Here is a 13115-nt window from a genome sequence, read left to right as displayed (position 1 = left end):
AACTACTCTCATTTTACCCTGGCCACCAGTAGAGATTGGGAAGGGATAAATGAGTTTTCAGAAGAGTGTCGCAGCCAGGCATTGTGGTACACACCTATAATCTCAGCTATGCAGGAGGTGGAAGTAGGAGGATCACAGCCTGAGGCTGATCCGGGTCAAAAACCCTATGTGAAAAAATAACCAAAGTAAAAAGGACCAGCGGCATGGCTCAAGTGGTAGAATGCTTGCTTGAAGCTCTGAGTCCAATGCCCAGTACCACCACCAAAAAAATAACATCACAGCATTTGTGCTCGGGGTGCAGGTTGACACAAATAGGTAAAAAGTGCTCTCTGTTACCAGCAGCATCATGAGCTCTTTGTTTCTGGAAGTATTAAAGCAGCATTCGATACCTAATAAAAATAGAGATATATGCCTTAGGTTGAGCACTGGACCATGTGGCAGGACTTGGAGGCAGCTACTTTATTTTCTGTTTTCCACAAAGACACTAAAGAGGAAGGTTAAGATCAGGACAGCTGATCCCTGCACAGGATGGCAGATAGAATTAGACCTCCAAAGTCCCTTTCACCCTCAGAGTTCCAGATCCTAACGTCATCTGGTTTGTGTGCGCATGTCCGTGATTCTGATAGTATCCCCCATACACGTGAGCAGAGACACCCTGGGCATGGCAGGACCATTGTGCCTCCTGTGCCTTTCCTGCCTGCTGCTCTTCTGCAAGCTGACATTTCGCTAATCTTTGCCTCACAGGTGTTGATTGTCCATACGAACCACCTCACTTCCCTACTTCCCAAATCTTGCAGCCTCCTGAGCCTAGCAACCATCAAGGTACTGAACCAGGGAGGCATCTGGGTTCCCCTACCCACCTCAGGTCTTGTGTCAGGTTGGCTTCGTAGAATATTCAGCCTGGGGTTTGATCGGTGTAGTTTATTGGGCACTTCTGTGTGCTGAGAGGTATCCTTCTGCAGGTTCTGGATCTCCATGACAATCAGCTGACAGCCCTTCCTGATGACATAGGGCAGCTGACAGCCCTGCAGGTAAGGCTGCAGGACCCAGAAGCCCATCTCTGAGGGTGGAGTGTTCTGGTTGTACTGTGGTCAGTGGACGCAGGCTGCACTTGGTGTCTGAGTCCCCTCACCAATGCAGTCGGCTGTGGGAGTCTCTCTACTACATTTGGACCTGTGCTTTTTTGGGTGGGAATTCACCATGAGCTTCCTCAGCTTTAAAGGAAGAAAACACCCAGTGAGTGTACATGTTTAAAAAGAGGATTCCTTGAGCTGAATAATGGAAAACTCTGAAGAAGTAAAATTTTAAAAATCACTAAATAAATAAATAATTGATTAAATAAAAAAAGAGAATTCCTAGGGCTGGTGGAGTGACTCAGGTAATACATTGCCTGCCCTAGCAAGCATGAGGCCCTGAGTTCAAACCCTAGTACCACAAAAAAAAAAAAGGATTCCCCACTGTGACGCTCAGCTCACTGCAACAGCGGCCCCTGCATGGATAGAGCACTTGCTCCAGGCCAACTCTGAGCTAAGCCTGCCCCTTGCACTACTGTCCGTGCCTCCCAGCTATCCTGCGAGGCCTGTGTTCTGTGTGTAGTGCTGCCCCACTCTACAGAGGAAGAAGGGGCTCCCACTGTAGTCAGAACTGAAAATCCACCCCCCTCACGAGGACACGGGACCCTGTGTAGGCAGGGTGTGTGGCTCAGTAGGAATGTGCACACTTAGCATACACAGGCCTTGGGTTCCATCCTCAGTACCTCGAAGAAAGAAAAGAAAAAGAAGACCGCAAATGCTGAGTCCCAGCTGTTTTTCCAGCCTCCTCTCTTACTTTCTCTCCTTCACTCACTATAGTCACTACCTAAAACCCTCTGTCTTCTGTGCCCATTGCAGCATGCTGATCTGCTTGGGCTGTCTCTTCTGTTGGAGCGGCCCTTCCTGGAGCTGTGCAATGTCTCTGAGAATCCTGCTCCACTCCCTGTCTAAGTGGATCCCCTTATTCATCTTTTCTTCTCCTGGCTTATTTCCAGAGAATGCTAATTGCAGTCTCACCATTAATTATGCATTCACTGCTCACTGACCGTCACCTGCTGAAATGTGGTCCTTGACAGCAGCTTCCCCTGGCCCCTGGAGAGAACTAAGAAATGGTATCAGTGACCACCCTTACCGTGTAGGTGATGTTACCTCATTTTACAGAAGTCCAAAGACGTGACTGTAACTGCTCACATAGGGAACATGTATCAGAACAGTAGTGTTTGTCACCACCTTGAGCCACAGTACATAGTTTGGCATAGTGTCTTGAGGGATTTTTTTTTTTTCTTGGTTGTACTGGGGTTTGAGCTCAGGATTTCATGCTTGGTAGGCAGGTGCTCTACCATTTGAGCCACCGCCTGCAATCCCTAGGGGACTTTTTTTGTATAGGTATTTTTATAGAATTGCTGCATTCACAGTTTTGTAGCTTTTGAACATCTGACAGTGATCCATCCTTTAGTTCATCAGATATTTATCAGTCACATGCTTTTTAGTAGCTACTAGGCTTTTCATTGTATCAATTTTTTATGGCTACTTAGTGTGGCATGCTGTTGATCTGGCTCACCCAGTGGTGTCACATCCTGCAGGCATCACAGTCTTAGGAATCCATCCAGCCACTGTCCAATCCCAGTACCACCAGCTCCAGCCTTGAGACTTGGCACAGATCATGCACCAGATGACTAGAACCTAACCCTGCCCTTCCTCACCCTGGCCCCACCTCTGTCAGCACTTCCTGTCTCTGATTAGCAGCAGTTCTGGGCATTTTGTGGTCAGTTTAAGTGATGAAACTTTAGTCAGAAGCAGGTGTTGGTCTTAGCTTGGCTCTCTTGGGCACACGACCTCACTCAGCCTTGTTTTTCTCACTTCTCAGGTGAGACCATAACAATCTCTACCTTTCTTCTGGGACTGGCATGAGGCAATGAAGGCATGTGTGTGCAATGCTCAGATGACATTTAGCCTAAAGTAAGGGTGAGAGGTCCAGCCATAGTCACAGCTGTCTGTGTCGCTTCTTCATGTCATTTCTTTCTATCTTAGGTATTGAACATGGAACGGAATCAACTGGCATATCTCCCACGCTCCATTGGGAACCTGATCCAGCTTCAGACCCTCAATGTGAAAGGTGGGAGGCCAGAAAGCCCTGTCCATGTGACCTTTGGGCAGCTCCAGGCTATCCCAGGCAGGACCCATGCTGTGCTCTGCCTGGAAGCCACTAAGCATAGGGGTGATGCTAGAAACAGACTGACCTCCTGCTGGATCCGGGTGTCTCCATGGTGCCAGAGACAGGGTATCTGGAAGGTTCCATGACTCCTCCGAGCCCGGCCTTTGGGGAGGAGGGCAGATAGCAGTGACAGCTAAGCCAAATGATGGGAAGAGAGTGGGCTGACTGGTGACGGCCATGGAGGAGCTACCGCGGCGTCCTTAGTGGCACATCACACTCAGCAAACAGCCAGTATGGTCAGCCTCCTGACAGATCTGCAAGGCAGACGGAGGACAGTGGAGTTTGTCTCAGCATACAGATGAGAAGAGGGAGGCTCAGAGCCATAACCTGCCCGGGAGCACCAGCGAGGTAGTGACAAGCCCAGATCCTTACGCAGGCTCTGTACCCTCCACAGAACCCCTGTATCACAGACCTGGCTCCTTGGTTTCCTCTCCCTGTCCCTGGGCAGTCTCAGAAGAGGTCCTCAGCTTAGCTAATTGCCCCCTTTATTGATCTCTTACTCTGTGACCGACACTGTGCTGAGGACCACACGTACTTCACTAATCCACTCTCAATATCTCCTGGAGGCTGGATAGTGTTTGTCATCCCCACCTTACAGTTGAGAAAGCTGAGGCCAGGGACCATTAAAGTCAGTTGTCCAAAGTCACTCAGCTAGTAAGTGGAGGCATGACCTCCTTCCTCCTTTCCCCTGAGTCTTATGGGTGTCAGGAAGGAAGTGGTCACAGGGCTCTGAAGTGCTGAGCTTGTCACTGGGGTCTTTCCAGACAATAAGCTGAAGGAGCTGCCTGACACCTTGGGGGAGCTGCGAAGCCTGCGTACTCTCGACATCAGTGGAAATGAAATTCAGAGGTTGCCACAGATGCTAGCGCATGTTCGGACCCTGGAGGTAAGTGGGGAGCCATTGTCTCTTTAGGTCCTCTCTGGCTTGTCCCCCTCCCCCCCACAATTCCTGAGTGCCTGTCCTAACCACTGGGTGCCAGGTCCTAGAGATCCTGAGGCATGGTCCTTAGGAGCCTGCAGAGAGACTGACATGGGAACATGTGTCATGATGTGGGTTTGGTGCCATCGTGGAGGCAGAAACTCAGGTCTGGAGTGAAGAAGAGGGAGTGCTGAGTTGCAGGGGCTGTCTTGACATTTGAGCCAGACTTTGAGGAGGAATGAGATGTAGGGACCTAGACATTTATAGCAGGAGTGCCTGGTGGAAGAAGAGGTGGGACGTGGGAAGCACAGGTGGGATAAGGAGGGGAAGTGAGGTGATCGAAAGTCACTGTGCCTGGATCCCAAATCATAGGAGCCCAGGGAAGCTGGATGGGGGGACCGGGAGTTAGAGGGGCCTGGGTGGGCGGGGGGCGGGGGGAGGAGGGACCTGAGCCTTGGTATGGCAGTGCGGAAACCAGGTATCATTAGAGCATAAGGTGGTGTCTGGGAGCAGGGACCCAGTATGCATTAGCTTAGGCCACCATAACAAAATGCCACAGACCAGGCAACTTAAGAACTATAGATAGAGCTCTGGGGGGCCGGGGCGCCTCTCAGTGGTGAAGCACTTGTCTAGCATGCTCTGTCCCCAGTCCCTTAAGAACCTCCTTGGAGCTACTGATGGCACCTCAGACAAGCCTTTTTCCCCCCTTGTTACCTCTTTGGGGACAAGCCTTTTGTAGGGTCTGAGAACACAACCATTCTTAGTGAGGCTCTTTTGACTGTGTGCCAGGCCGATTCAAATGATGTCACCTATTACCCTGCCAGGCTGGTGACACTGTGCCTGTGTGACTGCTGAGTGAACCATGACTCAGGGCAGCTCAGTGACCTGTTCGAGGATAAACAGTGGACCATACTGGGCTGGAATTTAAAGCCAGGGATGAGTCTTCAGAATGGCAATCAATGCCATGAGCACTTCTCCTGTCGATGATGTAACATTCTTTTACCTGTGCTGGCCGCCTATGAGCTCTGGAAATGTGTCATAAATCCGATGTGACTTTAGCTAAGTAAGATGCAAAATGTACCAGGCCTCACATGGCTTATAGTCACCACACGGGGAGGTACAGCCCAGAGTCCACACTACCACTTGGGCCACTCCACCAGCCTGAGTTCACACTCTTAAGCCCCACACGGTACTGATGGTGACCAGTACCACCCAGGTCGGTTTAATTTGCTTGATAGGCAGGGGAGGCAGTGATCATTCACGTTCATAATGAAATCCGGTGGCTTCTGATCATGCTAGGCAATGAGATGAACCACACAATAAAGAGGAACCCTTGTGTCCACAGACGCTGAGCCTCGACGCCTCATCCATGTTGTACCCCCCACAGGAGGTGTGTGGCGCTGGCACCGCGGCCATACAGCAGTTCCTCTGCAAAGGTAAGGCAGGCCACCCTGCTCCCACTGTGCTGCCCAGGCTGGGGACTGCAGAGACCAGACTCCATAGTCCCTGCCCACTCAGAGCTCAGGCTCTGTCAAAGGAAACGGGCACGATGAATGACCACATAGGGGAATGAAATCACAGGCTGGGCTCCAGAGAGAGGACCCTGGCACGTTCAGTTTAGGTTGGGGCTGGGGGAGTCCCATCTGAGAAAGCACCACCTGAGGGGAGGCTAGAACTTGGAAGAGAGAGATGTTCCCAGCAGAAGGAGGTGCTGTTGAAGGACCTTGAGGGGTAAGGGGAGCTTGAGGCATTATGGCGAGGCCAGTGTGGCTGGAGTGCCAGAGCCCAGGGAAGAGAGATGGGCAGGCAGCCAGAGGGTGCCCAGGCTCAGTGTCCAGCAGGAGACTTGCTTTTCACAAAATCTTTCAGGCTATACAGTGAGAAGAAGGTAGTGGAGGATGGGAAGGCAGATGGGCCAGTAGGATCACCAGAGGAGAGATGATGATGACCTAGACTTGGAGGAAGGGCAGGCAAAGCAGCAGAAGAAGCTAAAACCTGGAGTCACCCATGCCCTGGCCACCAGGAAGGGAGCAACTGACCCCTGTCAGATTGGACACGCTCAGTTGGGAGTTTCTGTCACCTCTGGAGCTTCAGAGCAGAGCCAAGACTCACATACATGTGCCATCTGATTTATGATGAAGTCACTGTTAGAAAGCAGTAGGAACAGATGACCTTTGTAACATAAAATGATCCTGGGTCAATTGGATCGCCTTGTGGAGAACAATGAGCCCAGTGCTGGGTATGGCTCAGTGATAGAGCGCTTGCCTAGTATGTGGAAGGTCCTGGATCCCAGCACTGCAAAAGAGAAAAAAGCAAAATAAAAGCTGGGCACCAGTGGCTCACACCTATAGTCCTAGCTCCTTGGGAGCCTAACATCAGGAAGATCACAGTTTCAGCCCAGCCTGGACAAAAAACCAGTGAGACCCCTTCTCAATGGAAAAAAGCTGGGCTTGGTGGTGCATGCCTGTCATCCCAGCAACAGTGGGAGATGTAATGTAGGAGGATCATGGATAAGCATGAAGCCGTTAGTTCAGATGCCAGTAGGGCTGGCGGGGTGGCTCAAGTGGTAAGAGAGCCTGCCAAGCAAGCCTGAAGCCCTGAGTTCAAACCCCAGTGCCGCCAAAAGAAAAAAGAAAAAAAAGAAAACAAACCTTAAACTCTTCCTTAAGCAAAAGACAGAAAGTACTAACCATTCAGTTGATAAATTAGAATGAATTAAAATCAAAGCTTCTCTTCTTCAGAAGATGCCACTTAGGGGCCAGGCAAGGTGTTATGAACCTGTAGTCCCAGCTACTCACGAAGCTGAGCCAAAAGGAAAAAGAAAACAAGGAAGGAAGGAAGGAAGGAAGGAAGCTGAGGGAGGAGTATCACTTGAGCCTGGGAGTTTGAAACCAGGCTGGACAACATAGTGAGATCCCCTTCCCCATCTCAAAAGAAAGAAGGGAGGGAGAGGGAGGAAGAGGAAATACCACGCGTGGGGAAAGCAGAGGGAAGCCGTAAGTTGGAAACGGGTGTGGATGGCACATAGCTAACAAAGGTAGGCAATGTGACACTTGGCACACGCTTACAGTCTCAGCACTTGGGAGGCCGAGGCAGCCTGAGCTACGTAGTGAGACCCTGTCTCAAAATAAATAAATGCATTAACAAACACACAAACAACTGTGTAGAAGATATGCATATGTAAAAACATTTTGTTCTTTCACAAACATAAGAGAAAAAAATCATAAAAGATAAATTATAGAAGGTAATGCTCTGTTTCTTTCCACTTGAAGATAAATCCTAAGCACTTTCTTATTTCATACTGTGGTTTAAATATCCTTGTGTACTGCTCTGTAGTATTCCACACGGCAGAGCCCCATAGCTCATGTAGCCCTCCTCTTGTGAACAAGGAGCTTGTCTCCAGTTTTCTGCAGTTAGGAGCATTTTCCTGACCCCTCCCTGACACCCATGAGGACTGTCTGAAAGGACCCTACCCCTTACAACCCAGCCATCACTTGGTATTGTCTTAAAGAGCCTGCTGACCGTGGCTAGATGTGGCTTCAGTGCTGGAGCCTCTGCCTGGCATGTGAGAGGCCCTGGGTTCCATCCTCAGCAAGGCAAGAAAAACAAGTCACTGATAAAAAACAGAGCTTATTATGTCCTTGTCACTCCCCTGATGAATTGAATATTTTTTCTTGTATCTACTGTCCATTTTTAGTATTTCTTGTGCGCTGCCTGCTGTGATGATGGGGGCAGATAACTGATTACATCAAAATGGAAAACTCCTTTCCCTCTGATAGACAACATCATCCAAATTAAAAAAAAAAACCAAGTCACCACCTAGACGAAGATAGCTGCAATATATATTATAGACCCAATGTTATTAACTATAATATGTAAAAAGCATGTTCAAATCAGCAAAAGAGCAAAGCCAGGTGTGGTGGTGCACACCTCTAATCCTAGTGCTTGGGAGACTCAGGCAGGAAGATCAAGAGTTAGGCAAAAGAGGACTGGTGGAGTGGCTCAAGTGGAAGAGTGCCTGCCTAGCAAGCATGAGGCCCTGAGTTCAAATCCCAGTACCCTCCCGCCAAAAAATAAAAAAAAAAAAGGTTAGGCAAAAGAAAGTGAACTGTCTGGGGCTGGAGGAGGAAGGGGCCTTGCCCACGGTCTCGGACACAAAGGACTATTAGTAAAGCAGATCCTGAACCCAGGCTTCTTGGCTGATCTCAGGGTTGTTCTCGCTCAGGGGATAGAAGAAATAGACAGCTTGCCATAACACTCAGCTAACACTGAGCATTGCACATTCTGCACTTGGGTCAGCCGTAGTGAGCCACGCGGCAGGGCCCACAGCGGAGCAGTGGACAGAGCCTGGCTGGGCGGGGCTGGCGACTCCAGGTCCCTCCTGGCCAGCTTGTGTCTATCTTTTACAGAGTCAGGGCTGGACTTTTACCCCCCTTCTCAGTACCTGCTACCAGTTCTGGAGCAAGATGGAGCTGAGAACTCCCAGGACAGCCCTGATGGGCCCAGAGACAGGTTCTCCAGGGAGGAGGTGGAGTGGCAGGTGAGGCAAGCACGCCCACTGGCCTGTGTGGTGTGTTGTGTAAGTGTGTCCCCACACCATGCCACTCATAGGTGTGTCTACGTGTGTTGGAGGGCTGCTGGCATGAGGAGGTGGTCAGAGCTGCACCCCCAAATGCCTCCGGCAAACTAGAACTCACTCCATTGGCTTAACTGCTTTTTTTTTTTTTTTAAGTGACTGGGCTTTATTTCTTTTTAAATTTTATTTATTTATTTATTCTGCTGTACTGGGGCTTGAACTCAGTGCTTCGTGCTTGCTAGGCAGGTTCTCTACTGCTTGAGCTATGCCTCCAGCTGGGCTTTTATCTTTTTTTTTAGAGTATATTAATTATGCAAAGTAAGGAACTTTGGTACGACATTTATTTTAGGCTTAGCTTCTTTTCCAGGGCCTCCTTTGACAGCCTCATGCCACAGGCTCACCAAGCATCTGCTGAGCAGGGCTCCTCTCTGTCCCCTGAGCAAGCCAAGCCCCTTCCCTCACCAGGGCCTTTGAGTCAGTTCCCTCTGCCAGAACTTCTCCCTACTCATGGGTCTCACTCCCAGTTCACCCTCTGGTTCTCAGGTTAAACATCACCCCTAAAACACCCGCCATCAGGCCTGCTCTGTGCTAAGTAACTTCAGTGATAATTTGTCTCCCTGGTGGGTGGAGCTTCATGAGAGGCAGAATGCTGTCATGTTCCTTGTTCCTTGTTGTCCCCAACCCGGGGCTCACAAACTAGGCCATCTGGTGGCCATGGGCGGGGCAGCATCACAGGGAAAGAGTGCCAGCCACCTGTGTGGGTTTGGCTTCAGTCTTCATTGTTTCACTCTCCATACACAGGGCCCCACTGACACAGTCGCCCACTGGCAGACATTTTAGTGACTTCCCTTGTTTGCTCTGGAGGAACTGCAGGAGCTTGTACTCATACCTTCACACCTGCGAGTGGGGTGGAGGCTGCAAGTGGATGCTGCAAGCAGGTCTGCAGACATCACATTCCAGGAAATGGAATTTCCCAGCCCAAGGAGTGCAGCCTCCCCAGCACTGCCCTGAAGCGCTTTTCCCACGGTGACAGGCTCTCCCCCTGGGGCCCTCCACAGCTCTTCATCTGCTCATCCCTCCCCCGCCCATGCAAGTGCAGCAAGCTTGGATCATGGGCTAGGGTCTGCCTGAGGCCAGGCCATTCAAGGGGTTCCTGTGTGCCTGCCAGCAAGAGCCACAGTCACCACCTTCTCCTGACCACTGTCCTTTTTCCCCCCAGAATAGGTTCTCCGACTATGAGAAGCGGAAGGTAAGGGGGTCTTCTCTCTTTGTCAGTTTTCTTCTCACTAAAATATTTGAGGAAATAGCATCTTGCTGGCTGTAAATCAGAGGTGAAAGGCGTGCATCTCGGTCCACACAGGAGCAGAAGATGCTGGAGAAGCTGGAGTTCGAGAGGCGCCTGGAGCTGGGGCAGCGAGAGCACGCCCAGCTGCTGCAGCAGAGCCACAGCCACAAGGACGAGATCCTCCAGACGGTCAAGGAGGTCGGTGAGCAGTGGGCAGCACCCTGGCTGGGCCCCGGCTGCCACCTCCCGATGCTGCCCAGGTTCCCCTGAGGTGGGAGGGCAGGGGATTACACTGCTCCACCATCCCCTTCAAAAGGGAGGTCCCTGACCAGTCACCCAGGCCAGCCTCCTCAGGTGCAGGTGGGCCCTCTGAGGCTTGAGGGAAGGAGCCAGTCCAAGGTCACAGAACACGGGCCAAGAAGCCCACCTTCTACCTCCCTCAGAGCCTCTTTGGTGCATGGTGTGGGGGTCCCAGCGGCTCAGGCCCTCTCCTCCGCCCAGGAACAGTCCCGGCTGGAGCAGGGCCTGAATGAGCGCCAGCGCTACCTAGATGCCGAGCGGCAGCGGCTGCAAAAGCAGCTGAAACAGACGGAGCAGAGCATCGCCGGTCGCATCCAGAAACTCCTGCAGGATAACCAGAGGTCAGCTCCTGGTCTAAACCAGATCCACAGGCCCTCCCACAAGAGGCCCTGTGAGGGTCCAGGCCAGGGCCTTCAGTTTGCATTGACTTGCAGAGAAAAGAGCCTGCCCCAGCCATTCCAAGGTCTGGGTTCTTGTCTTACAACCTTACTGGTGGCATCTGTGTCCTCCGGCAAGCGTTTCCACACTGGCCCGTTCTCTATAAGATGAGTGGGTTCAGCAAGATAAGTAAGACCATGTTCTGCTCCAAGATTTTGGGTTCTGAGGTCAGCCATTCACACTATAGTGAGATTTAACTTAACTAATTCTGTCCTAGGTAGAAGCTACTAAGAGCAGGTCTTGATGAGGCTGGGGAAAAAGGGGTCAGGTAGAGATCAAGAACATTTAGTTGGGGAGTCCATTGAGGAGGATTCCACAAACTGGCTTTAGCCCCATCCCCCTCTGTCTCCAGCTTTCTGTCAATGACAAAGTGTCTGACTGAGTCCGGGAAAGTGACCATCTGTTGGGTGCTTCTTGTGTACCAAGCGCTTCATGTGTTTTCTCATTGACTTTTTACAAACAACCCAAGAAGTGTTTCGTTTGTTTGTTTTTATTCCTGTGTCACAGGTGAGGCCTGGAGTGACCTCTCTGGCCTGAGACTTCCTGAGTGGTGGGCTCAGGTGTCTCTACACAGTCACAAGCCCCCTCACAGCCAGGGAGGCCAGGGTCAGCTCTGCTGGTGACTGCAGGGACCTTCTCTGGTTTTCTCCACAGACAAAAGAAAAGTTCGGAGATTCTGAAGTCACTGGAAAACGAGAGGTAAGCGTCCCCAGGGCTGCAGGTCCAGGGAGAGAATGTCCCGGATTGTGTCAGCAGGTTACCTGAAGTGGGGAGGAGGTTCACCGCCCTAGAGAGCAGCTAACTAAGAATCGCTGCCTTCGCTTCCTCAGAGCACAGGCTCAGACCCGGGAGATGCAGAAACGCCACTGGCTGAGGCTGGATGTATGACGTCCAACTATATTTTGAGTCTAAAAACTTTAGAAAAAAGTCCACATTGGTAGCAATAAAAAGAATCTGATATACTTGACCCTTGGCGTCTGAGGGAGATTGGCTCCAGGTCCCCTGCAGACTCCAAAGCCTGAAGTGGCTCATGTCCCTCAGTAAAATGGCCGAGTATATTTACCTGTACCCCATACGTCCTTCAGTGTACTTCAACCATCTCTGGACGGTTTGCAGTCCAACTCCAAGGCCACTGCGTCCCTCAAGGGAAAACGCTCATAATCCATTGCTTAGTGGGGCGGGGGGGGGGGGTGGGCACTGCATTAAAAGCAAAATACACAGAGCACTTTTTTTTTTCTTTTTTTCTTTTGGGAGTTCTGGGTTTGCATTCAGAGCCTTGCCCTTGTAAGTGCTCTACTGCTTGACCTCGCCTCCAAGCCCTTTGTGCTTTAGGTTATTCTCCACATAGGGTCTCATGCTTTTCACCCTGGGGCTGGCCTCAGACCGTGATCCAACCACTTACGCCTCCCATGTAGCTGGGATTATAGGTGTGCCCGACTTGTTTATTGAGATGGGGTCTTGCTAACTCTGTGTCAGGGCTGGTTGAGATTACAGGCATGCACACCACATGTGGCATATCGATGTTCTTAATCTCAAACAATGCAGCAAATGGGAAGACCTGACTTTCTTAGCTCCGGGTGACACTCCACACCTTCACGTTTGTTTATTGGTCGCTGTATTGAAGCATTAGCTCTTGGAATTCTTGACCCACTTTTCTAAGGAAAATTTCATCTTTTTACACCAGGTGCCCCTAGCTCTAAGGCCAAAGGTTAAAGGACCCCAGGGGACACGTGTGATGTCTTGGGCACTCAGGGAGCACATGAGGGAGGGCTTCTTGGAGGAGGTGACGCTCATCCATTGGGACTCCCTGTTGGAAATGTTAGATTTGCCAACTGAATGGATGGATGTTTTTTCCTAGAATAAGAATGGAGCAGTTGATGGCCATAACCCAGGAAGAGACGGAAAACCTGCGGCGCCGTGAGATTGCCTGTGAGTTTTAGGATGGGGAGGCCGAGGCCTGCAGGCAGCGTGCCTGGTGGCTGGGCTGGGGGAGGTAACCCCTTTCTGCTGGTCACCTGTGCATCAGCCTTCGAGAGTAGCAGGCTGGCTCTGCCTGGGTTGAGAGTCCAGCTCAGACACTAGCCTCATGACCTTGGGGGACGGTACTCCTCCCAACTTTCCCAAGCCTTGGTTTTCTTTTCTACAAAGTAGTGGAAACACTAGCTCCCTTCCTGCCCCTCATAGGGTCATCAGGAGGGACTCCCAGATGAGGTCCTGCTGATCGAATCTGAGTGCATCACAAAGCTGGCTGCTCTGGCTGTGCCCACTGAGAGCTGGGGTCAGCCTCTCTTGAGTTATGGGCGCTCTCTCCCCCTTCCTGACAGCCCTGAGACTTCCAGACCTGGGCTGAG

The 13115-nt window shown here is 51.0% G+C and overlaps 1 protein-coding gene across 10 annotated transcripts in view; it reads left to right on the top strand.

The window, feature by feature from the left end:
* The window catches only part of Lrsam1 (leucine rich repeat and sterile alpha motif containing 1), a 31625-nt gene that overhangs the window by 3985 nt on the left and 14525 nt on the right, over window positions 1–13115 (top strand). For 7 of the 10 annotated variants that reach the window (XM_074053147.1, XM_074053151.1, XM_074053146.1 and 4 more), the window contains 11 exons: window positions 745–822; window positions 963–1031; window positions 3063–3147; window positions 4011–4132; window positions 5511–5601; window positions 8575–8705; window positions 9961–9990; window positions 10102–10224; window positions 10528–10667; window positions 11419–11463; window positions 12623–12693. In XM_074053147.1, coding sequence (XP_073909248.1) covers window positions 745–822; window positions 963–1031; window positions 3063–3147; window positions 4011–4132; window positions 5511–5601; window positions 8575–8705; window positions 9961–9990; window positions 10102–10224; window positions 10528–10667; window positions 11419–11463; window positions 12623–12693 — 985 coding nt within the window. The other 3 variants (XM_074053152.1, XM_074053153.1, XM_074053154.1) reach the window with 3 other exon arrangements.

Source organism: Castor canadensis, chromosome 13, assembly GCF_047511655.1.
Source record: "Castor canadensis chromosome 13, mCasCan1.hap1v2, whole genome shotgun sequence".
Lineage (NCBI taxonomy): Eukaryota > Metazoa > Chordata > Mammalia > Rodentia > Castoridae > Castor > Castor canadensis.
Note: the sequence above shows the minus strand (reverse complement) of the source record. Positions and strands in the feature narration are given on the sequence as shown.